Source organism: Periplaneta americana, chromosome 15 (assembly GCF_040183065.1).
Source record: "Periplaneta americana isolate PAMFEO1 chromosome 15, P.americana_PAMFEO1_priV1, whole genome shotgun sequence".
NCBI classification, from domain to species: domain Eukaryota; kingdom Metazoa; phylum Arthropoda; class Insecta; order Blattodea; family Blattidae; genus Periplaneta; species Periplaneta americana.
In genome coordinates this window covers 84,616,081-84,640,553 of record NC_091131.1, presented here as the reverse complement: position 1 = coordinate 84,640,553, position 24,473 = coordinate 84,616,081, and the positions used below count along the sequence as shown (strand labels likewise).

Genomic DNA, 24,473 nt, shown 5'->3' with positions numbered 1-24,473 from the left:
TCTCATTGCAGACAATGCGAAATAGTACCAGCACAGTCTGTTGTTCCTAGCACCCTCACAGCTCAAGCTTCGGACTGTATATACTAGACTGTAATAATACTATAGAAAGCTACCGGTAACTGATACATTGTGGTCGGGTAGTAACACAGCTCGAGAGGCAACTTCATACTAACCCATACACCCTCCATTCTACAACCAAAAGTAGAATCGTTCCTAAGGAGAAAAATGACTTCTGTGTGAATGCCACAATTTCAGAATTGAATGATGCATTAGAGTAATTCAATAGACGTACAATGAGAAAATGTTCGCAACATATTCTTTTATCTTTATTTTCTTTGGTCCTTTAATTTTGATTTTTCTTTCATTCTTCCTTTCTTTTTTAATTTTCTAGTTTTAATTTTTCATTATTTCTTTATCCCTTCATTCGTTTGTTCCATACTTTTCTTTTTATATTCCTGCTTCCATTCTTTTTTTCTTCATTATCATTAATTTGTTCTCTCTTCTTTTCTTCATTCATTTTTCTATCTGTTTCACCCTTCTTGTCTTATTTCATTCATTTCTTTCCTTTCTTCGTTTTCCCTTTCTTTAATTTACTCTTATCCTCCTTCTTTCTTTAATTTATTGTCTTCTTTCTTCGTTTTTCATTCACGATAGTGCATTGTCATCTTTATAATGAAATAAATTGGCTAATCTTTTTTCTTTGTTCTGACTTCTGACATCAGACATTACCTTGCATGAAGCAATACGTCACTATTATAGTAATCTATTATTGTATTTCAAGGAGAAATGCTCGGGGCAATAGATCTAGATTGCTAATCGGTGAGCTGGCATGCAATATTTACATCAGAATAAGCTTTCGATATTGATCTTTGTAGGAAACCAATTTAATACATCTTCTAACGTAGTAGTTCCTAATCTGTGGTCCGCGGACCTTCAGGGGTCCGCGAGTGATTCGAAAAGCATCCGTGGAAATAAGGTATATATTAAAATGGTACCTATTTTAATTGAATTTAGCTTTATCATATTCTTTGATTTTTCTCAGTTTGCTGAAATATTCTTTGTTCGTGTCAGATTTTTGAAACACAGAATTTAACAGGAATGAAATCGCGTGAGGGACTTTCTCTTGGTTTGCGAATCTTGCCTGTTTTATAAATAAAATTCCCTATTTCAGTTCTCAGGGCCCAACTTTAATAGTGTTCACCATTCACGATATAATTTAATAAAAAATGAAGGAATTATACTTGTGGTGTTGCTTAGTTATCAATCGAGAAGTCCATATCTGTGGAGTACGGTTAGCGCGTTTAGCCGCGAAACCAGGTGGCCCGGGTTCGATTCCCGGTCGGGGCAAGTTACCTGGTTGAGGTTTTTTCCGGGGTTTTCCCTCAACCCAATATGAGCGAATGCTGGGTAACTTTTGGTGCTGGACCCCGGACTCATTTCACCGGCATTATCATCTCATTCAGACGCTAAATAACCTACGATGTTGATAAAGCGTCGTAAAATAACCTAATAAAATAAAAAAATCAATCGAGAATTCGATTAATTTCCCACTTTTAAGTGACTTTCTAGACAAATGAGTTCTTGTCCAATATAAAGAACGTCTTTATTAATTAACATTAAAATTGACATATTTTCCTTCCTGCAGTTGAGAAAACAATTAAGTGGGTGAAACCCTTTTTTAGTTGGTTATTTAAAGACGCTGTTATGCAGGGTGATTCGCGAGGATTTACCGCCACTTACGGAGCTTATTTCCGAAGATATTCTAAGAAAAAAATGCCATATAAACATGTGTTCTAATCTCAATATTTTCATAGTTGGTTACACTAATTTGAAGTTGTTGGTAAAACATCTTTTTTCTTTGAAGGGTAAAAGACCATTACAAACAGAGAATGAACTATTCAGAAGTACTGTATCATTTCTTTAATTGACTAGTGTTCTGAAGCTAAAAATGTATTAATTAATTTGTACAGATTATGTTTTTCAGTTTTTAACTAAAAATTACATCATTCTTACGCACTTATCACAAAAATTGTTACAAATCACACGACTTTAGGAACTTGATCCTTTACGATTTCATTATGCATCCTAATGTACAGTCTTAAAGAATTTACAAAAGTGGCGTCATTTGTAACAATTGTTGTGATTAGTACGTAAGAAAATGTAATTTTGCAGTTAAAAATCGAAAAAAAAAAAAATCTGTACGAAGTAATATGGAATTCACAACACATTTTTAGCTTCAGAATACTAGCTAATTAAGGAAGTGATACTCCTGAGTAGTTCATTCTTTATTTGTAATATTCTTTTACCCTTAAAACTAATGAATAATGGTATTTTACAAACAATTTCAAATTAGTGTAACTCTGAAAATATTGAGATTAGGACACATGTTTAGATGACATTTTTTGCTCAGAATGTCTTCGGAAATAAGCTCCGTAAGTGGCGGTAAATCCTCGTGAATCACCCTATATAGCGTCGATGGAATTGGTGATGGCGAGATGAAGCCGAGGATTCGCCATAGATTACTTGATATTTGCCTTACAGTTGGAAAATTTTCGGAAAAACCAGCCAGATAAATGAGCCCAAGCGAGGATCGAACCCACGCCCGAGCGCAACTCCGGATCGGCAGGCATGACCATGTATTCCTGTTTTCCGAATTACAATAAAATACTTTGATGAAATTTTCAGCAACATACTTGTACCCAGTGTACATTTTCTGCTTTTGTATTCTTGAAAAACAAATACAGAAGTAAATTTAATGTTGAATTAAACTTTCGACTTCAGTATCTACAATTGAACCAGACTCCTTAATTCACATCATGCAAATGTTTTTATAAGTATAGGAACCGCTGTTCGAGCAACGTTTGCGAAGTGTCCTCAGCGATTGCAACACATGCCATTTCAATTTCTTTCCGAAGTGCTGCCAGTGTAGCTGGTTTTCTACGGTATACATCATTCTTAAGAGTCCCCCATAGGTAAAAAGTCCAATGAAGTTAGATCCCGAGGACGCAGTGGAAACTCAATTGGACCTCTTCCTCCTAACCAGTGCCCTGGAAGATTGTCATCAAGGTACGCACATAGATCTCGGTGGTAATGTGGTGGTGCACCATCCTGTTGGAAGTAAAATTCCTCATTTCCATAGAGTGTACGAATGGCGGGTAAGAGATGTACGTAACATGTTCAGGTACACTTGGCCAGTTACTATTCCATCAAAAAAGAATAGTCCAATTAGACCCCTAGATGACAACCCACACCAAACATTAATTCCAGATAAATTAACAGCCTTTTCCACAAAAACATGTGGATTGTTTGCACACTGGTAGACACAGTTATGCCAGTTAACAGTTCCATTCAACTTAAATTGTGCCTCAGCAGACCAAACAACTTTCCCTATGAAGGCCTTATCCTCTTGCACCATGTTCTGAAACCACTCACAGTACTGCATTCTCTGATCAGGGTCATCTTCATTTAATACATGCAAAAGTCTTGGGATGAAAACTTTCAACTTTGCTGTTTTAATAATACGACGTATGCTGGTTCTGCTAATCCCAGTCTTACATGCACATTGCTCAAAACGTTCCGAAACCATAGCCGAGGATGCAGGGCTTGTTGATGTGCGAGGTCTCCCAGATCTGCCCTTGTAAACATAGCATACGGTACCATGAGTCTCAAATTTGCCATGAATGTGTCCCATTGTTAAACGCGTTGGTGGTTCTGTTCAGTACTCACGTCTCCATTGCCGTTAAACTTCAACAACATTCTCGGTTCTCCAATACCACTTCAAAATTGCTTTCTGCTGTTCAAACGATAATCTTGGCTCCATTTTGTTGTTGTTGTTGACCTGTAGCGCAGCAATGCTAGCATAAAGTGAGTCTCATCTGTTTACAGGACATCATACTACACATTATTGTTGTTTTTCGGTTCAACTTCGAAATATATTAAATAGATATCTCCTGTCGAAGTGTGTATACATTTTGTCGGCACCCTCTGCATACATTTCCTTTACAGATAAATTAATGTATATTTGTTACTATGAACTGTAAATGTAATTTCGTAATCTGACTTTTTTCAGCACACCAGAGGAAAAGAAGGAAACATTGGATGTTCTGCGTTCCTTCTCACATCCAATTGATATTGCCTTCGATGAAATGTTCCAGTTGATGGAACAGTGCCAAGATACGGTGTCCCCTTTGGAGAAGGTGGAGTTAACTGAAAGATCTCCAAAGTTAGACGTCGTGTTTCAGGGAATTGTACCAGGTCAGAAGAAATTTTATGGATACAGAGTATTTCGTCGCTGACAGACCCTGTCCTGACGGGTAACAATGTATCAAGTAGAATAATTCAATTTACAAGCATATTTTAGTTGAGCTGTACAACATTATATCAAGTAGAATAATTCAATTTACAGCATATTTTAGTATCCAGTAGAATAATTCAGTTTACAAGCATAAACAATTCGTCAGTTGTGTAGAAGATATGAGTATGTAGAAATTTGTTAATTCTGTTCTAAACCTTTTCTCATGGTTCTTCAAAGCAGATAATTAAGGAGTGCAATGAAGATTGTAATAATGAATAGTGAACTCCTAAATTGCACACATTTACCTAAAATAGCTATACATAATATTATATTGTAATTATTTCTAATATTATTTCTTTATTTACAAAAATCTGTCTTTCAAAGTGATATCATTGTTAAAAGAATATCAAGAGTTTATATTGAGATGTTTCCTAGGCAAATTTCCTTTTTTTCTAAAACTTTTAGGGTGGTATTCATAGACATTTCGCAGCACGTGCTACGAGCGTACTAAGCTAGCCCCGGCTATCCACTGGTTACTAGTACAGAATTCAAATCATATCCTATCGCTAACACTGGTTTATGAATACGAGAAACGCTGATAATCCACCGAAAGCCCGCGCTAAAAATGTCTATGAATACAGCCCTTAAGATCTTGCTTCAGCAATTTAACCACTCATAACAAATTTTTACAACTAAAACGTAACCCTCTGACAAAAATGGGCTCTCTGGCTGTCTCTCTTACCTACTTTTGGCCAGAGGTGATGTTGAACTTTAACAAAATTCGCAACGAAGAACTAGAAATAATTATGTACAGTATATCAGATTTAGTTCATAATTACCGGTATAAAATCTTTTTCCATCACCTCATTTCTCAGGAAATTGTGTGTTGAATCTCGAAGTGGGTTGCTATTATGTATTTTTTTTTTTTGAATTGAGAACCTGTTAGTTTCTTATTAGAGCCTCAATGTTCGGTCTGTTAGGTACTAAAGATTTTTCAAACAATATATTTCTCCTTCCTTGCCTTTCGTGATGATGGATCCGACATGATGCATTAGTCTGAAATATTGGATATTTCTCCATCTATAACTTTATTTAATAACCCCATAATTTCGCGCTCCATTGAATATAGTGATAACCTTAAATAATGATTTCCCCAATTTTTTTTAATATATGGGGAATATAAATATTTGGAATCTCGAAAGAATTGTGTGATACATTTCATAATTTAAGAAAATAAAATACCTCTCACTTTAATGAAACATTTTTTAATTTCCAATATCATGCCATTGGTTAGACAGTTTTTTTAAGTTCTTTTGGTTCAATATACATAGTATGATGTATTTAATTGGTTCTAATTTAATTCATCTTTTAGACAATTATATCTCTGTCCCATTTGCTGTGGAGACCTTCGGTCCTTGGAGTCATGACGCTAAAGTTTTGGTATCTCAAATCAGCCAAATTTTGATCTCCATTACTGGTGATCGCCGTTGCACTACTTATTTGCGTCAACGCTTAAGTATTGCTATTCAACGCGGAAATACAATGATCGTTTTGGGTACTCTTCCAGAGTCCAGCCCTTTGGACGAACTTTTTCTCCTGTAAAATTTTTTGTCTCTATGTAAATGTTTATATTTAGTTTTTATATATGTGTAATTGTAATGGTGAAAATATTGTTATTCATACAAGAACCTTGAAAGTCAGTTTTTTGTTCATGCCTTTTTTTTATGAAAATAATAAAATGCCGTAGCATTACAGAATGAGTGTTGGTTCGAACTTCCTGGAGAAAAATTTTTTCATGAAATTTCGATCAGTGTATGGGACCATGCCCAACTAGCATCATGATGAATTTGGGGAGCTATACTAGGTAGTGAAATTCGGTTTCGAAAACCAGTTGTAATGACTGAAGGGATCATCATGCTAACTGCACATTACACCCGTACTGGGTGGATGATCGTGCATCTCTGCTGTGACATGTGGACATGAGACCAGCAGTCAACTGGTCAGCCTTGGCCCTTCATAGACCGTTACATTATGGATATCTTGTTAGTTATACTTATTACTTACAAAAGTCATACTCATATCTACATTAAACTAAAGAGAAATGTAATTTGAGTAGTTTTGAGAAGGAAAGTATGTCTCTGCTCACAAAACAAGCAATTACGTGTCGTTTGTAAGCTATAATTATATGCTTTTGAGAACTAGAAAGACCAAGGAATGAGAAAATATGAAATACTTACAGTATCATATAATTTTGACCAAAAATGTCATTTTTAGGTTCTATGAATACATGTCAAAAATAAACTGTCCTCTGCTGGGTTTTAACCAGTGAATGTCGGGTCCAATGGAGAATAGGGGTAACCATTTCACTACCGAGCATATTAACTGTGAGATGGCGTTGATAGGCTTAATCAGTGAAGTAATGACTTATCATACGGTAACTGTTGCAGGAACCAAGTGGTGTGGCACTTCTGATGTTGCAGCAACATACTATGAACTGGGAAGAGAGAAAGACGTAGACAAATGTTGTCGAACACACGATCTATGTCCAATCAAAGTGCGATCCTACAGAACTCGCTACAATCTCACTAATGAGCAGTTCTTTACAAAGTAAGTTACCATTGCCAAAAATCTTCTAGGCAGAATTTCCTAGTTCGAAACTTATAAATGTAATTCGTGGACTATTAAGTTACTCTCTGTAGCTGACGATAATAATAACTTTTTTTTTAATGGTACACTTGTATCTTGCATTTGTTTCTGTTTTATCTCTTTTTTTCATGTTATATCCAATTCTATGTTTTTTTAAAACAAATCTGTACTGTCTATTGTAATTGGGGCTTTGCCCTGTTATATATATAAGTAAATAAATAACAGCAGTAACTGTAATGACACTCTACTCAAGTGTACCAGGAATGGTACCGATATATAACATTTGTGGTGTACAAAATATTATCTTTCTTTTTTCAATTTATTCAGAATTATTTCTAGAGCCTGGGAGTCTATGCCTGGAAAATCTATTTACTCTGCATCATCATCATCATCATCATCATCATCATCATCATAATCATCATCATCCCTCCAAGTACTAGGCCATGTGGCCTGTTACAGCCTCAAAGAAGAATTGTCCTTCCAGTATTTTTTGAGATGTCTCAGTGATCTCTTTCCTTGAGGGAGATAACGAAGCATAGCTCTTGGGATTCTATGCGATGACATCTGTTGTAGATGGTAATAAAATAAAATGTAATGTAATAAAATTATGACCTTAAGAATTTCAAAATGTACAAATAAATATGCATATGATGATGATGATGATGATGATGATGATAATAAAAAATTAATAATAATAACACTTAAATGAAAGTACAAAGTAATAGCACACAAGAAATCTCTCATTAATTCCAGTCTCCCTCCTGTTTCGCCCTGTTTGGAGGAAAATAGTCTGAAATCATCACTGCTACTGCTACTACTACTACTATAGGTGATTTTACTATTACTATTACATTGCCGCCACTGCCACCACCACCACCACCACCACCACCACCACCACCACCACCAAATTTACTATTATATTGCTTCTTATCTGCTATCACTACTACTATTACTACCATTGCTAAATTTACTATTACTATTACATTGCTCCTTATCAACCACAACCTCCACCACCACCACCACCACCACCACCACCACCACCACCACCACCTCCTCCTCCTCCTCCTCTACTACTACTATTGGGCTACATTACTTCTGATCTGATACTATTATTACTGCTGCAAAAACTACTTACTCTATTTTCGAAATGTGTATGTGCACTTGGCTGCTAAAGTATTTCGTTCACATTGCAGATCACATTGTTCCTGTGACGACAGGTTTCTCCAGTGCCTAAAGAAGAGAAACACTCCTCTGTCTATACTACTTGGGAATGTATACTTCAACATAATGAGAGTTCCTTGCATACAAGAAGTAGATCCAGTCTGCAGTGAGTCAGGCTGCATTACAAAGAAGTTCAGAAAACCTCGCCAATTTTCTTAACCTGAAGTTTATTAATGGACATAGTATTGTGTACCGGTAACATTCCTATTATAATACGTATCAATATGTTAACAGTCTATTTATGTACAGTAGATGTTGTTGAAAAATACATATTTTAATATTTTTACTTTGGAAATAATTACTATGTATAATATCGATTTTGAAATATAATTTCACCATCTTTAACTTTCAAGTAACACATAGTTAAATGTTTTCAAGGATATGTCAGCAGTTACAACGAAGATGTTACATTTAGTCAAGACATACAGTTTATGAATGGGTTGGATAACATACATGATGAAGAAATAGACCCGTAATATTGTATTTTCTTCTCTTATGAGGCCTGGTTCCATCTCCTTGGCTTCATAAATTCACAGAATTACTGTTATTGGTCCAAGACGGTTGATGTATAGCGTACCATGAATGGAGAAAGAATAATTGTTGACCTTTTTTAAACAGTTGTCATCATGACAAGTATGTGAATCTGATTTTACACCCTTTTTTTCAGGATTTGACAGAGATGTAACGAAATTATGCAGAGTAAAAATAATTTTTTTCTTTCCCCATAGGGAGTGGCGTGTGTTTCTCATCCTGTGTGATTTTAAAGTATTCATAAAACGGAAATTTTGGCAAAAATTATAGGTTTTTGGGATTTTCGTATTTTTCAATTCCTCGTTCTTCCTATTTTTCAAAGATATGCAGTTTGTAAAAAGAAAATATGTTTCATTATAGAGGATTCTACGTTAAAAAAAAAGCATTGAGCATATCAAATGACCAGTTGCCATAGAAACGCCTACTTACCACATAGCTTCTACAATGTACTAGGCAAAGCCTATAAAACCAATGCTTTTTCTTAATGTGAAAATGCTTTATAGGAGCACACAATTTGCATTTTCAATCGTTTCAAAGAACTAGCAGAAATGGAATTCTCGTCACCGGAATTGTCGTCATTGTACTATTTCTTCACAGATTAAATTTTCGTCACCGGACTTGTGGTCACAGATTACATTTTCGCTATCGACTACAATAATGTTTTTTATAAATTTTTTTAAGCTTAATACAATTGTTGTTTCCAAAGTTACGCAGTTAAATTTTTGGTTTAAATTTGAATGTCTTATTTATTTTCGGCTGCAACTAAATTAATGTAATGATTAAGCACCCTCAAAAGGAATTTCCTTTTCACAAGAAGCATTAGGAGCCATGAGAAATTAATACATTAAGGTTACTATATGTATACCGAACATAAAGTCCGTGAATCCGGTGTTGTTTGGAAATGTGGTCAGCATGGGAGATGCAATTCTACCATAACCATATCGCATGTACAAAACTTCAATTGTCAACGCCTCATCTGAACATTCCAGTCATGCGCCACATTGGAGAAGGGTCCATGCCACAGAACGTGTGGAGTTGATGAAGGAAAGTGCACCATCTTCAGTCATTGTCCAGCATCATGCGAGAAGTGTTTCCAGTGAAACAAATTGAATCTACCAAGGGAAGAAACTCTAAAGAGAACTCTGCGTAAAATTCGAAGATAAAATTTACCACCAGACCAATGGAATAAAGATGATTTGCAAGATATAGACGATCAGTATAAGAGAACTCTAGACGGAAGTAGATTTTTGTATTTTAACACAGTGCAAGATGAAAAAATGGCTATTTTTTCAACAGATAGACAGCTGAGAATGCTGCAAAGATCAACGTTCTGGACAATGGACAGCATATTTAAGTCTGCTTCCACAGCCTTCCTTCAACTATAAGTATACGATCCAAGTCCAAAACCATGGACAGTAGCTGCCAGTAGTAATGGTACTCTTGAAAAGAAAAAAAAAAAAAAATGTAAGCATATGAAGCACTTTTTACATCACTTAAAGAAGAAGTACACCAAGTACACCAAGATGGCTTACCTAACAATCGTTGGATATAATGTAGCTAGAAATTTTGAAACATAAATTACATAATACTATATACACTCTAATAATTAAAATTTTTATTATATGTACGATGATTCACCTTTCATTTCTGCCAAACAGATGACCAAGGGAGTGGTGACAAAAAGGTCGAAATAACAAAGGACGCTGGTGAAAAAATGTCATATTGATCAGAAAACCAGGTGACTAAAAAGTAGTGACGTGGTGGTATAAGGACTAGTGTTCCAGTGATGAGAATTCCAGATCCCAGCAGAAATTAATTTCTCTCTTTCTCAGTGTTTGCTATAGTGGGTTTTCTCTTAAAACGTGTGCATTAAAAATTAGCTTACAAGACTCTTTAATATATCACAGTTAAGCTAATTAAATCATCTCTATTTCAAAATAAAAACATTTACAGTACAGTAGCTATGCAAGTAATGATAATACGTAAGAAACAACAAAAAAACTCTTTTAAATTTTTAGTACCAATAAAAAATTATTTATTTTTAACATTATAATGTGTGTTATATTATACAAACCGTTTTAAAATTTCAGATATTTCCCACAAATTTAGGAACGTTTTTGGAGAAAACAAAAAGTCCTACTGAGAAATATTTCCTAGAACTGCTGTTCTTTTTCTAAATTTGAAATATTTTTACGAATAAATGTTTATATCCCTCCTGATTATGATGATCTAATTTTTTTTTTCATATACAACTCTTAGAATTCAATTACAATTGCTTCAGTTAATTAAAAGTAGAAGAAAATATAAGAGAGTGTAATTTAATATTTTCATAGCAAAGGCACATGTGGTCTTTTTATTCTGATCACATGACCAGGGGATCTCACTACTTGTAAATGTCTAGCATTGGTTCAAAATTTCACAGGACTAAAATCAGAGCAGGTCAGAAGGTTGTATTATTGAAGTTTGATAATGATGGTGATGATAATACAATTTCAGAAAAATACAGATTTCTTTTATATATTTAATTAATTTATAGTCATATTTAAAGAATGCCCACTACAGGACTCCAAAGAAACTATTTGATTCGAAACCTCCTGAAAGGAAGAAATGCGAAAGGCCAGAAGAACATGGGAGAATGGCATAAACGAAGAGATGGAGAGGAGGAATATACTCTGTGGTTTATAGGAGGATCGAGATGTCTGGAGATTGGAAATTTGGGCGTAATTTTGAAATGCCTGGATTGAACTGAAAATTGTTTACAATTTTATTCAGTACCTTATCTTTAATCCAATTTAACACTTCATAAAATTATGCAACTTTAGATAAAGCAACACTTAGTAACGGTTCAAGAATATTTTCTATATTGCTAATTGTAACAAGATATTGAATCTCTTTTGAAGGATGATTCACCAAATTCCCAATAAGCCACAAAGTTTCACGTTGCACATGTGCATATGGAGATGTAAGAAGTGTGCACAAGATTGATACTATTGAAGGTTCCTTCAGGATGACTTCTGCAGCTGAGCTATTCACACTTAAGTTCCCCAAGATTCTTACAAGGGCAGTAATGATCAGTACATCCTGATTAGCATTGCATTCTCCCAGAAGCCGAAGTGATCGTACCACCACAGAGTTGTTTAATAGTATGTCATCAGAGTCACCAGAGCAGGAGAGCAGATATATCAGCCAGCAGGATGAGCGGTCTCTCTCCATCAGGTTATGTGCACTCACAGCGATATTTCTCTGCTGTTCTAAGCTGCAAGTGAATAAATTCCATGTAATACGTAATTATGAATCTTATAATATTTTAATTTAACAGTAAACGTATTAGTGTCTTTCACGTGTTAAATTCTATATTACCTACACACACTCTTTGACTCCACATTACACTACACAAACACATCCCCACAGGAACCAAAACAAAAGGCGCCAAGACCAGCAACAACCAGTTCTGAAGATGGCCAATAGCAGGCCGAAACATGTTAACAAGGTAATATAGAATTTAACACGTGAAAGACAGTAATACGTTTTCCGAAGTGATATAGTGTTAAAAATTGTGTAATCAAGATGTATTAACGGTAAAATTCAATTATAATACCATAGCTCAATTGGCTCTACTGATAAATCAACTAGAAGAACCTAGCTTCAAACCTGTGTGGACGAGGGATAATATTAATTTTGCCATAACTTCCGGTATCAACTCAACCTCCTACTAGGTCTCTCCAAGATTTACAAGATTTGTTTTAGGATGTAGAAGGGGTTCTGTGGGGATTATATCTGCCAAAAAATATATATTTTATGCGACAATTTTAATCAATCTACATATTATTATAATTTCTCTGTACTTCAATAAACTCGTAAAAAATATCTAACATTTTGTAAAATTGTGACTAAGGATCAATTTGAAATTAAGATTTTTTTGTAATAGTATTCGTATGTTTGTCTGTTTTTATTTTTATCTCTTATAATGAACTACTACATGAATTTGATTCTATAGTATCACATAAGCATTGCCTACATCCGAAATTTTAAATATAAACCATGTAGCACAAAGACAAAAATGGCAGTGATGGCGATGATGATGATGATGATGATGATGATGATGATGATGATGATGATGATGATGATGATGATGATGATGATGAAGTTATTCCCTTATCATGAAGTGATAAAATGACTGTTGACCAATGCACTCCCACTCCCACGTACCAGTTACAGAGAGGAAATGTTATTGATGGGTAAATATGGTAACATTGCTAACAGCGACTGGATCACAGTCTCATCTCAGCTTGCCTTAGTCTCAGTGTAAGCCAAGATGAGATTAGGTGTTGTATGTTTGTGTTCATGTTTATAATTTATAGCTTAAAATGGCATACAGATATAGTAACTGAACACTGAGTATGTGGGATAATTATATGTTAAGAAATTGGGCCTGTGAATTTCAAAACTATATCAAGAGAGATTCCCTGGTGTTAATTAAAATTAATTATATGCACCTGTACTAATATTTAATACCAGAATCGTTTATCTTGACTAATAATAATAATAATAATAATAATAATAATAATAATAATAATAATAATAATAATAATAATAATAATAATAATAATAAGAGTATTTCCTCATAATTATTTCAATAATGTGGGGGACCTATTCGAATGCCTCCCAAATTAAAAATGCTGACACTGCCTCTGCACTTACACTAGTATGACTCATTGTGCGTCCTGTTCAAAGTGATTAAACAAGCAACTAAGAGAAAAATATGAACTTGAATAAACTGATTGGTTTAATTCATATCAAATACTCGGAAGACTACAAATAATAGTTCCAATATATTTTCATCTAGCTCCACCAATTGTAATTTAAGGCCATCTATATTTTCCGTATCTCTTCATTATACGTATGTCCTATAAATAGTCTTCTTTTAGACTAATATCTATCTGAATATTTCCTACGTAGCCTTCCAGTTTCTATTCTTCTGAAATGAATAGCTGCACTATTTTATTTAAAAAATGAATTTATGGATATAAAGATGACACTGAAATTTTGATTGTAAATAAAGAAAATTGTCGACAACTGGAATCAGTTCAAATGTGCTTTTAAGACTGCATTTAGAATTCACACATTTCGATCATCAAATATGGTAAATGCTGATGTATTTCTGAAATACGAGTTAAACACACAATCGAAAATATGCAAGAATACCAGTGCAAGTGGCTCAAACTCATTGACAGGATGATCAGTGAACGACTATTGTAATCAAAATTGTTCTTCATTATAGACGTAAAAAATGAGACTGCAGAAGACACAAAAGGAGACAGAGGGATCAGAACTTTTAAGCTTTATTACAAACTATGAGTAGTCCTTAGATATATTTCTCGTTGTTGTTGTACAAGATGATGTGAATTACCGGTAGTTGAAATACTATCTTCATAAAAACAAAATTTCAGATATTGTGTTCTCGTATGTTGCTTGTGCCAAAACTGTGATTTTATTCTAAAACGATAATGTAAGCATAAAGTAAGAGGTAAAATGCATACTTACTCTAGATTGTCGGAATTTAATCCAATTCTGACATAATGAGTAAGTGCATAAATAACAGAATGTATTATATCACTACTGGATGATGTAATCAGCTGTAACAGTTTAGGCAGAAGACCTTGCGAATGTAATATTTCCCATGGTTTAATATGACATCCTGCTAGATTACCCAAAGTCCAGGTACAAACTTCCTGTAGAAAAGAAAGAAAAAAACAAAATTATACCTCGCATAAGCATGATAAATACACTCAACTTTTAATTATGCAAGAGCTTGCTGCAGAATAGCAGGCAAAATTAGATTTTCTTAATAATTGATAATACTTGTCATTCGTTTTATATCTGATGTTAAAAATATTCTATACCTGCATCTGTCATAACAGGTGTTCCCTTAAAAAGTTAAAATTTACACGAAAGAATTCTTGGGGACTTCTGTGGTGTGAATAGCCATGAAAGGTCAAGGCTGAGCAGCTGGCTTCACTTCCATATGCCTCAGCAGAGGTGAACGATCATCCAACCAGAACAGAGGTATCGTGTTCAGCATGATGATCCCCCCCCCTCCACTCCTCCAGCCGTTAAAACTGGTCTTCTAAACTGGATTTCTCTACATATCGAAGTTCCCCAAATTCATCACAATGCTGGATGGGTACCAGTCCCATGCACTGGCCGAGATTTCATGAGAAAATTCCTTCCCCATGAGGATACGAACAGTGCGCATTCTGTACTATGGATCCTAGGTATGATGCCTTGGGAATTTAAGTGATGCAATTTCTCGTCTAAAAATAGGTATTTCAGATTTTCTAAAGCGTGGAAATAGTACTTCTACACTAGGTTCTTTAAATTTCCTCATTAGAGGTCAAATGACTTTATTGTCAAACGCCTGGCATTAGAAAACAACAACAAATTTCCTCATTAGTGAACAACACACAACAAGAGATCAGGGAGATATTTTCACATTTACCTAGCTCCTCTTCTATTAGTATGCAACATCGCCATTTTCGTTTTCTTGTTTGAAATAGGCCTGCCAATTTTTTTGTTTCATTTACACTTCTGTATATCGTGGCTCTGTTAGGAATTGGGAAATTAGGAAATTTTCTATAAAATTTTATTTGTGTTGTTCCCTATAGTTTAGTTTTTACATAAGCATCACATAAATGATCACTGTTCTTTAGGCATATTATAATCTTGGCAGGTTTATACACACAGCAACTGACCAACTTATCTCTTTTGCGCTATTGTGGCCTAAAATATTGTTTACTTGAACTTGATGCGCACTTAATACATTTTTCCTTATAGGTATGTATCATTACAGGAAGATATATTGTTACCAAGTGTTTTGTGAGTAGTGCAGTGAGCATTGATGGTATGCAGCTTGCTTGTGATAACACATACCAGTAACATAGAAAATATATACTTTTTGTCATTTGGCCATAGGACAAAAGATGGTTCAGAGAATATACTCGATTTTCAAAATGTTTTTCTTAAATATATTTCTCTCATATGTTTTCAGCCTTTGTAACTAACCTGTCAGGCATAAAGCCCCTTACTATATGATAGAGGATATTTTAAAATGTTAGCTAGCAAAGCTGGTGACTTTCTCATGGCGTGATAGTGAGATGATCATGAATCTATAGAATTATGACAGGGGAAACTGGAGTTCTCCGAGAAAATTGTCCTATTACCGTCAATGGAGTTATTTCTAGCACTGTTATAAACTACAGTATGTATAACTTAATGTTTCTGAAAATAAAGTTTCGATACATTTTTGGATAGTTGATGAAACGCCAGTTTGCTTACCAACAAATGATGATTTAATCCATCCAAATTGGACAGAAGATAAGGTGCAGCTGCTTTTGTTAGCTGCAGGCATGACTTCTCATTTCCGAGAGACAAGTTACAGCAACAGTTTGCAGCAGCCAATTGGAGTGAAGCATTCTGTCCTACACACACACACATAAAATTAATTAATATACCATCTGGTGGATTCAATGGACAGCACAACAGGCTATGTGGGTTCGATCTCAGACAAGGATGGGTGATTTGTTTTCTTTCTCTCTCTCTCTCACTGAGCAACTGTATAGGGCAGTGTTCGTCAGCACTCGCTGAAATGTGCAATGGGTACGCGGTGCCGTCCCATGTGCACTGTCGTGCAACAGGGAGAGATAGAGAGCATACCCGCTAGCAGCTACAAGAGCACTATAGTGCACAGCGTCTTCAGTGGGCAAGTGAGGCTAGCCCCAGCGTGCTTTGTGCTGACAACCCCTGGTATAGGGTATACTATAGGCTAATCTGAATCATTTTAATACACACTTCGAGGACATTTCTGGAATTTCAGTCCCTTTCCTGTACATTCACAAAGCAGTGTTCTATGAAAAATTAACATCGACAAGAAAAAATATTAAAATAGTTTAATGATCCAGTCTTTGTTGCCCAAGAAGTCAAGTTACATAATGATTAATGTTTGTGACAGCATTAGATTTTACCACTGCTAAACTTTTTTTATTTCTATAGTTTGTTGTGTAATCTATCTCCAGTTGGTCGTATTGATGTGTATCAATAGAGTGTACATTCCATCATACAGTTATTGATTAATAAATAACATTTTTTAGAAGTTATAATGTGTACATACTACTACTGAATCACTGCACAAAATCAAAAGGGCTTTTGCAAAATTGCTTGTAGTTTGTTTGGCACTTTTCTAACCACGGTTGAAATGAAAAATAAAACATATTACACCACAATAATTCAGCCAATGTTGCTTTCACCTTAAAGAAAATAAACAAGGGCTTGAGGCAAGTTTCACAACCTATGATCATAGGATAGTTTTAAACGAGGCTTCTACAGATTTCAGTAGCCTTGTTCAAAATTACAAAATTTATATTTCAGAATAAAATTATTTAAAACCTAACCCTCTGAAAAAATAATTACATTTACAATTAACCTAATTTAATATATGTAACTTCAAAAAAGTACCTTCTTTCGTACACCACTACTAGGTGGTATTACTAAATCTACGTAGTAACATACAAGTATCTAAATAACGCTGTTACATCAGTACTGTACCTAACTAAATAATGCATTTGAAAAATAATTCACACAGAAATTTATGAAGATATTATCAGTTACGTAATCAGTCAAAGCCTATACCACATTAGCAATATTTCTTAAGCCCGTAATCCTTAAACTGTGGTCCACGGACCCTTGGTCCACAAGTGAGTTTTCAAACTAAAATTTGATCTGTTACCTATATCATCATGAAAAAAATTAATCTTAAAATATCATGTTATTCCAGCAATAAATGTATCTTAATTTTCATAAAATATTTTAATTACTACTTTTTTTGTATTATTAACAAAGCTAATTTTTGCAAAGTTTGTAAACTAAACTTGAGGTTGTAGTAATTATTTTGTAAAGCAAAAAATAAATAGATTTGTAAATAATAAATATTTTATAAAATAAAATTTAATGCTATATATATTCACACAAATTTACACAAATTACGAATTCCCGAGTTTGTTAGCCGAATGACTAGGGCGACCTTTTCCACACTGGTAACCCGGATTTGGCGAATTTGTGGTGAAAAAGATGGTGCTAAGTGGTGGGTTTTCATGGAGTACATCCATCTTGGTGCTAAGTGGTAGGTTTTCATGGAGTACATCCATTTCCACAACAAGTAATCCATCATTGCTCCAACAATCATGTTCATCATCATGCAGTGCTGTGTAGTTCACCTTCCATGGTGCACCAAGGACAACCCCTATGGAGGCAAAAAGAACTACACTCTTACAGTAGATGGGGATGTTTGGTGAATGACGCAGAGTCAAATACCCATCACTGTATATAAAACTACATGTATTATTTTTCATATTTTCTTACATGAAACCATATTTTGTACTTTCGGCAGTGTCACTTATGTTTAAAGATATGACTTTTAGAGCAGCCAGTGATTCAATGAACAGATGTTGAACTGAACAGGGACAAGAAACAATTTCAGTTAAATACCATACTAGTGTCCTGTAATGTTCGAACATGAGAGAGGCAACCAAGACATTACAAACTTCGTCTTATTTCATATGCAAAACAATGCTAAAATTCTTAAGAGATTAAAACATAAGGAGGTGGGAGTGGAGGACACCGAATATTTTTATAATCCACAGTTAATTCCCGATTTACTACGAAAATCGTCTGTAGCTGCATTTAGATTGGCAACAGGCCATGATTGTTTGGCTAAACACCTGCATAGAATTGGAATATATCAGTCCCCTAACTGCCCATTGTGCAACTCAAACCAAGAAATGGATTCGGAACACCTCAAAATCTGTGCTTCGTTGGCTGGTCATGATAATTCTTTGAAAAATATTGGAGTGCAAGAGGTCAAATGACATTGTCAAACGCCTGACATTAGAAAACAACAACAAAAACATTTTTATAACGAAGTGGAACAAACACGACAAGCCTCCTTCTGCATATATCGAACTTCGCCATACTCGACAAACTTGAACCGAACATAGCACCTGTAATGCACGACACTATTAAATACTGATATGTAAATTACATTGAAATTAGTTTTGATTATAGTTCGGCCTATATTTAAAATTCACAGTTTAGTTATGATCAGAAATGTAAATGTTTTTACTGAAATATAGATTATTATGAGAATTTAAATACAATAAATTCACTTCGGAATGTAAAGTACCGGGGGATATATATGCTTTCATGTGCTAATTAACTAGGTTACTTTGTTGACTAGTTAATTAACACGTGAAAGAATATACTCGTGTATTATATATACTTTATATTCCAAAGTGATATATCGTTAAAAGTTGTGTAATAAGATGTACAATAAATTCAGTTACCAAAACGTGAAATTTAATTTTCATCATTAGAAATCTACAATTGAAGACGTCATATTGTTTAAATATGTACTTAATGCAGGTGGAAAAAGTAATTTTAAAGCATGTATTTATAACAATAAATGGTAAAATTCAAAGCTGTTCTTCCAGACGAATTGGAGATCGACGACGCAATGTGACGTCACACACGATAATACTTGAAAATATGAATGAAATTGGTGGCTCAACTTTTCTTTCTCCTACCCTATACCACTTCACTGCACACGCTTCCTCACATACTTTTGTCTATTTTACCCTCTACCTACTTTATTCTATAAACTACTTCATCTTAAATTAAAATATATGACGAGCCTTTGAATACGCCAGGATTTGATCCTAGGACTTTTCGTTCACTGAACCACCAACATAACCATTATGCTACGAATTCGTTGAAAAATAAACCCTTAAAAATTATAATTAGACACAATTAACGTGTAATACTTCCGAAGGCATTAAATATATAAGTTAATTATTATATAAAAGAATTGAATTCATTAGTTTGCTATTAACATAATTACATTTAACCTCCCAAATAAATGACAAATTAATTAACTTGTATTATACAAGTCAGTAAACTAATATGATAAATAACCAAAAGATGGCGTTAGTCCACTTATCTACTATCAATTGCCTTATTTACGTATATTAAATCGATTCACTACTCCCTTTAGTACCTATTCTAGTAATCTTACGATGGCCTGTGCATCACATGTATCTGACACATCACGAAAGATCTTTAACTTCCGCGAATTATGTAAAACCACCGACACAGATGACGAAAATAGTGTAAATTGATGCAATGAACAAAGATTATTAGGCTACCAGATAAAACACCAAAAACCGACAATCTATATATAATTTGAGTTCCTATGCTGGCATTCCGAGAGTGCAAACTGAAGAACATAAGCTTATCAAATGTTTATCGACTTTATAAACAACATTAAAAATCGTATCTGGGCAATGGACATACACCATTAACTCCCAGAATCTACACCAACACATAACAACTACTTTGAGGTAAGTTAAATTTCCAAAATTTTATAAAAACAATTTTTCGTACTTGCAAAGTAATGTGTAGATGTACGTGAATCATATAAACCTCTTACGTCATTCAACTTGTTGATCGGACGACAGCGACTCTTCATTGGATTCTACCCAATAGGTTATTGTGTTCAATGGCTGAATAAACTTGTATCCTTGTGTAGTCAGATGGTTGTGACAGTAAATTTAGGTCTAATGAAATATGTCCCTGAAATTGTTTTCTTTTCTCCTGAATCATGAATTACAGTTACGTTGGTTACATTCTTATTCCAGGGAGGTTTTCAATTGTAATTACTACATTTTTTAAAAATGACTTTTTGATGTCATTTAGTCAACTGTCCGAGACAGGTTTGAACCTCGTGACATCAATAAGACAACTAAGCCAGGAGATAATGGGTTAAAGTAGCCAGTTCCTTTTCCCCTCCATTGCATGTGTTGCGGAATACATAATATTAATTACATATCTCGAGAATTTTTCGTTCATTTATGTCATTCATTATATAAAAATTCTGACTGCAAATAATAGATATAACATCAACAGTAAATCGCCATGGCTAGAGTGCTGGACTTATAATCCTATGGACCCGGATTTGATGCCCAGTGTACTGCCGATTTATAACTTGTGTTGTGCAAGTCTGTGGTCCAAGTAACATAGGGGTTTTCTCATTTCATTTGGTCTACATAAGTGACTTCATATGGGTGAATGACAAACAGTGAAGTATTACCCGACCGAGGCCAGTGGAGTCCTGCAGCCCAGAGCATCACTTGTACTTCTCCTGCATTTGTATATCATCATCGCGATAGTTCACATTACGGTCGCAGTTATATCCGCCATTGGTGTAAAAAAAACCATCCACAGTAGAGCATATGAAAATCAGGTTGCAGACAGACTTAATAAAAAAGGAAGTAAAATGCAAATACTTTATACATAAAAAAAACATATGATAAATTAAAATTAAAATGTGGGAAGAACATTAAAATATGTACCAGTACTTGTACTGCTTAAAATTGCAAGACACTCAAAATGAGGGAAGATTCTATATAATACAAATTTAATTACTAGTTATCCCAGAAAATCAGCTGTTGCAAAATTAAAACTTGCCACTGAATATGATTATGTTTGCAAAACATTTATGTAAATTGGGGAAACTATCTTTTAATATTGTTATGCAATGTATTGAACCACAAGAAATGGATATTGAACAAACCAACACCTGTGAGACTCCAAAATCAGTGAGGATATTGTAAAGAAATACTGGGATGCAACAACACAAACTAATGACTTATGCCTAAGTGTCGCAGACCAGACTATAACATACCTAATAACTCACGAACAAGGGCATGCAATGCCCCTTGCACTTTGAAGAATGCAACAATGTTTTCTTCACTCTGTATGAGAGCGTTATTAAGTCCTAAGAAATCTTGACTCGTGAACTGGCTTTTATGTTTTAGTTTATCTGCCAATGCCTTCACCTCCTCAGACGAGACAGCTCTCTTTTGAATATTCTGTAGTTCACCAAGTGTGCTACGCCTGCTATTTACTTGTAATTCTCTGTGCTGACGTCTCTCTTGATCTCCCAGATCTCTGAAGCTTTGTCGTAAAAAATCTACTGGTGAATCTTCGGACATAATTTTCTGAATTATTTTGGTAAACCTGAAAATTATTCACAAAAATGAAAAGAAAAAAAAATCCTTCCACATCATAATACATTCTTTCATCCTATCCTTGAGTGTTTGTTAAATTATTTTCTATAACAATATTTAAAATTCAGGTAATTTTCTAGGAGATGTTATTACATATAGACTACTTCTACATTAACCCTGTAGTAGATATTGGTACTTAAGCAATAATTAATCAAAGGTTAAATAAGGTTAGGCATGTTTAGGTTCAGTGTAAAACTTGTCTATGTGCAATGACGTCTCCTAGCAAATTACCAAAATTTAATTTCTTTAAATTCTGTTGTCAAAAATATACCAAATTTGATCATAACTGAATTGATAACCAACACTACCTTTCTTACAGGCCCTTTCACTTCTACCTTACAGTAGACTATCTTAATTTTTGCAGTCACTTTCGCTACAGCAACTATAACTCATGTATGAAATGTAACATACCAATGAAATTCTAAAACAACGACCACGAAAATCTCAAATGTCACACACTATTACATATTAATCCGGTAAATGATAAGCAATTCCGCAGTGTTTTAGAACAACATCTTTAGCAACACCTGTGGCATGTGGGCCATCCCAAACTCCGACCGATTTCCCTCACAGTGCCAATCCTTATGTACAATATATGTACTTGGTTAGTCACGGCCTACTATACTAACAATAGGTATCTCACTCAAAGCAACTTTATAAAATATACCAGATCAAACTATGAACTAATTAAATACGATCATTTAGTCCAGGGAGAATCCGTTTTTGGTTTCAAACTTCAAATTTATTTATTTAATACACTAGGTTTACACTACATTAGGCATTGCAGCCAGAAAAAGCAGAAGCTCGTGCTAAGGCGCAGTTCAGTTTAGTTATACAAAATTGAAGAGTGTTCATTCAGCACAATAACATTGATATATAGTAAAATACAGACCATGTAATAACATACAAATATATAAAATACAAAGTACACGAGTATTAGATTACATTTTTAAACTCAATTAGCTTAAGAAAAGACAAAACAATTAAATACTAATTATTCCAATTTGTTTCCTAAATCTATGTGTGTTCAGTGTACTTAGTTCAGGGTAAGCTGTAATTAATCCATTATATATTTTGGGTCCAAAATTTCTGCTGTGTTTTAATCCAGCAGTTGTGTGGCATTTGGGGGTGTTTAGAAAGAAACTGTAGTTTTGTCTCGTATGGTATTCACGAGGATCAGATTTAAATATTTTTATGATTTTTATGGAAGTAAATCAGCAATGTTTATTTATAAATTTGTTCTAGATTTGATACACCAAATTCCTGAAAAATTAATTTCGTTGGGTAATCAAAAGGTTCATATAGGCAAATTTTGATAATTCTTTTTTGGAGCAAATTTAAAGGGGAGGGATAATTCGTTTAACATGTTTCCTTGCAATTTTGTATTTCAGTAATTAAAGTATGATATTTTGGGCTAGGGAGCATACATTTTGGTGCAAGGATAATTCGTTTAACATGTTTCTTAATTGCAAATGTATTTAAACCTAATTCAGATACGATAATTTTTTTCCAGGGAGCTTCAGTTTTTTGGTAGAAGAAGAATTCGTTTAATATAATTCTTAATTGCAATTGTATTTAAATAATTAAAGTACGATATTTTGATTCAGGGGGCATGCATTTTGGTGTTTGGATAATTTCTTTGACATGTTTGTTTTTTTAATTGTTATTATATCCAAATAATTGAAATAGGCTACTATCATTTAGTTCCTGGAGAATCTGCTTTTGGTGCAAGGATAATTCGTTCGACATGTTTAATTGCAATTTATTGTATTTAAGTAATTAAAATACGATCATTTGGTCCAAGGAGCATCCGTTTCTTTATGCAAGGATAATTCGTATAACATTCTTAAAAGCAATTGTACCCTATTTAAATAATTGAAATACGATCATTTTGGTCCAGGGTGCAATGATAATTCCTTTAATGTTTTTTTTATTACACTTTATGATGTTCTGCGCTCTAAAAGCCTTATAGCTTATATTTAAACGAACAGTAAAATTGTTATTTTATTCAAATAATTAAAATATGATTATTTGATCAGAGCTAACTTCTTTCCAATACTCTCTGAACACAGCATCTGTGCAGCTAACTCGTTGCTCTATTTATTGTTTATGCTGTGCAGTCTGTGCTTAAAACAAGAGGGCCCTTTTGGCTTAAAATGTATAATAGAAAGACCTAAAAGGGGATGCGTACAAATGTGCATATAATGACGTCACTGTGAGTCTTACCTGCGCTCCTATATATGGTTGAGCCATAAAAAGACATAGAGGTTTGTCCAGCCAAATACAATAACTATATTTATAGTATTTGATTCAGCGGTTAAAGAGCACTATCCGTGTGAACCAGCCCGTTGGTGTGAATCAATGCACAATGAATACATGCACATTGTGCGCTTTTCTACAGTTGTACTAATTATTAAATCGATTTCGATCTCGTTCCTATTCTCTCTGCAAGAATGTGTTAGTAACTACTAGTTGTCGCTAGATGGTGCGTCAATCTCATTTCGTCCAAGTTCTCTAGATATCGCTGTCGAATAGCTGTTATCGACGGATCTTCATTTCTTCTACAGTGGCTCTTTTATATTAGTCATTGTCAGAAAAACTACAAA

The 24,473-nt window shown here is 34.2% G+C and overlaps 2 protein-coding genes across 2 annotated transcripts in view; one reads left to right on the top strand and one right to left on the bottom strand.

Moving 5' to 3' along the window:
* The window catches only part of LOC138715173 (uncharacterized), a 71,940-nt gene extending 63,493 nt beyond the window's left edge, over positions 1 to 8,447 (top strand). Inside the window, exons 2-4 of the mRNA XM_069847744.1 lie at positions 4,070 to 4,254; positions 6,742 to 6,901; positions 8,134 to 8,447. Of these exons, the coding sequence (XP_069703845.1) occupies positions 4,070 to 4,254; positions 6,742 to 6,901; positions 8,134 to 8,320 (532 nt within the window). The 3' untranslated portion in view covers positions 8,321 to 8,447. The remainder of the gene's footprint in view (positions 1 to 4,069; positions 4,255 to 6,741; positions 6,902 to 8,133) is intronic.
* A 205-nt stretch (positions 8,448 to 8,652) lies between these two features.
* Positions 8,653 to 24,253, bottom strand: LOC138715172 (importin subunit alpha-1). The gene is made up of 5 exons (XM_069847741.1): positions 24,094 to 24,253; positions 21,483 to 21,817; positions 16,028 to 16,170; positions 14,237 to 14,424; positions 8,653 to 11,948 (listed from the first exon to the last, which is right to left on the bottom strand). Exons 2-5 carry the CDS (start codon positions 21,790 to 21,792, stop codon positions 11,501 to 11,503), a joined length of 1,089 nt encoding a protein of 362 aa, XP_069703842.1. The 5' UTR covers positions 21,793 to 21,817; positions 24,094 to 24,253; the 3' UTR covers positions 8,653 to 11,500.
* Positions 24,254 to 24,473: the final 220 nt, after the last annotated feature.

Bases quoted from the DNA above. Each gene is read 5' to 3' on its own strand.
- LOC138715172 (XM_069847741.1), bottom strand. From the start codon at position 21,792: ATGTCCGAAGATTCACCAGTAGATTTTTTACGACAAAGCTTCAGAGAT. The intron at 14,425-16,027 runs GTAAGCAAACTG...TCTTTTCTACAG, and splicing joins GATTAAATCATCATTTGTTG to GAAGTTTGTACCTGGACTTT. The intron at 11,949-14,236 runs GTAAGTATGCAT...ATTCACTTGCAG, and splicing joins TTAAATTCCGACAATCTAGA to CTTAGAACAGCAGAGAAATA.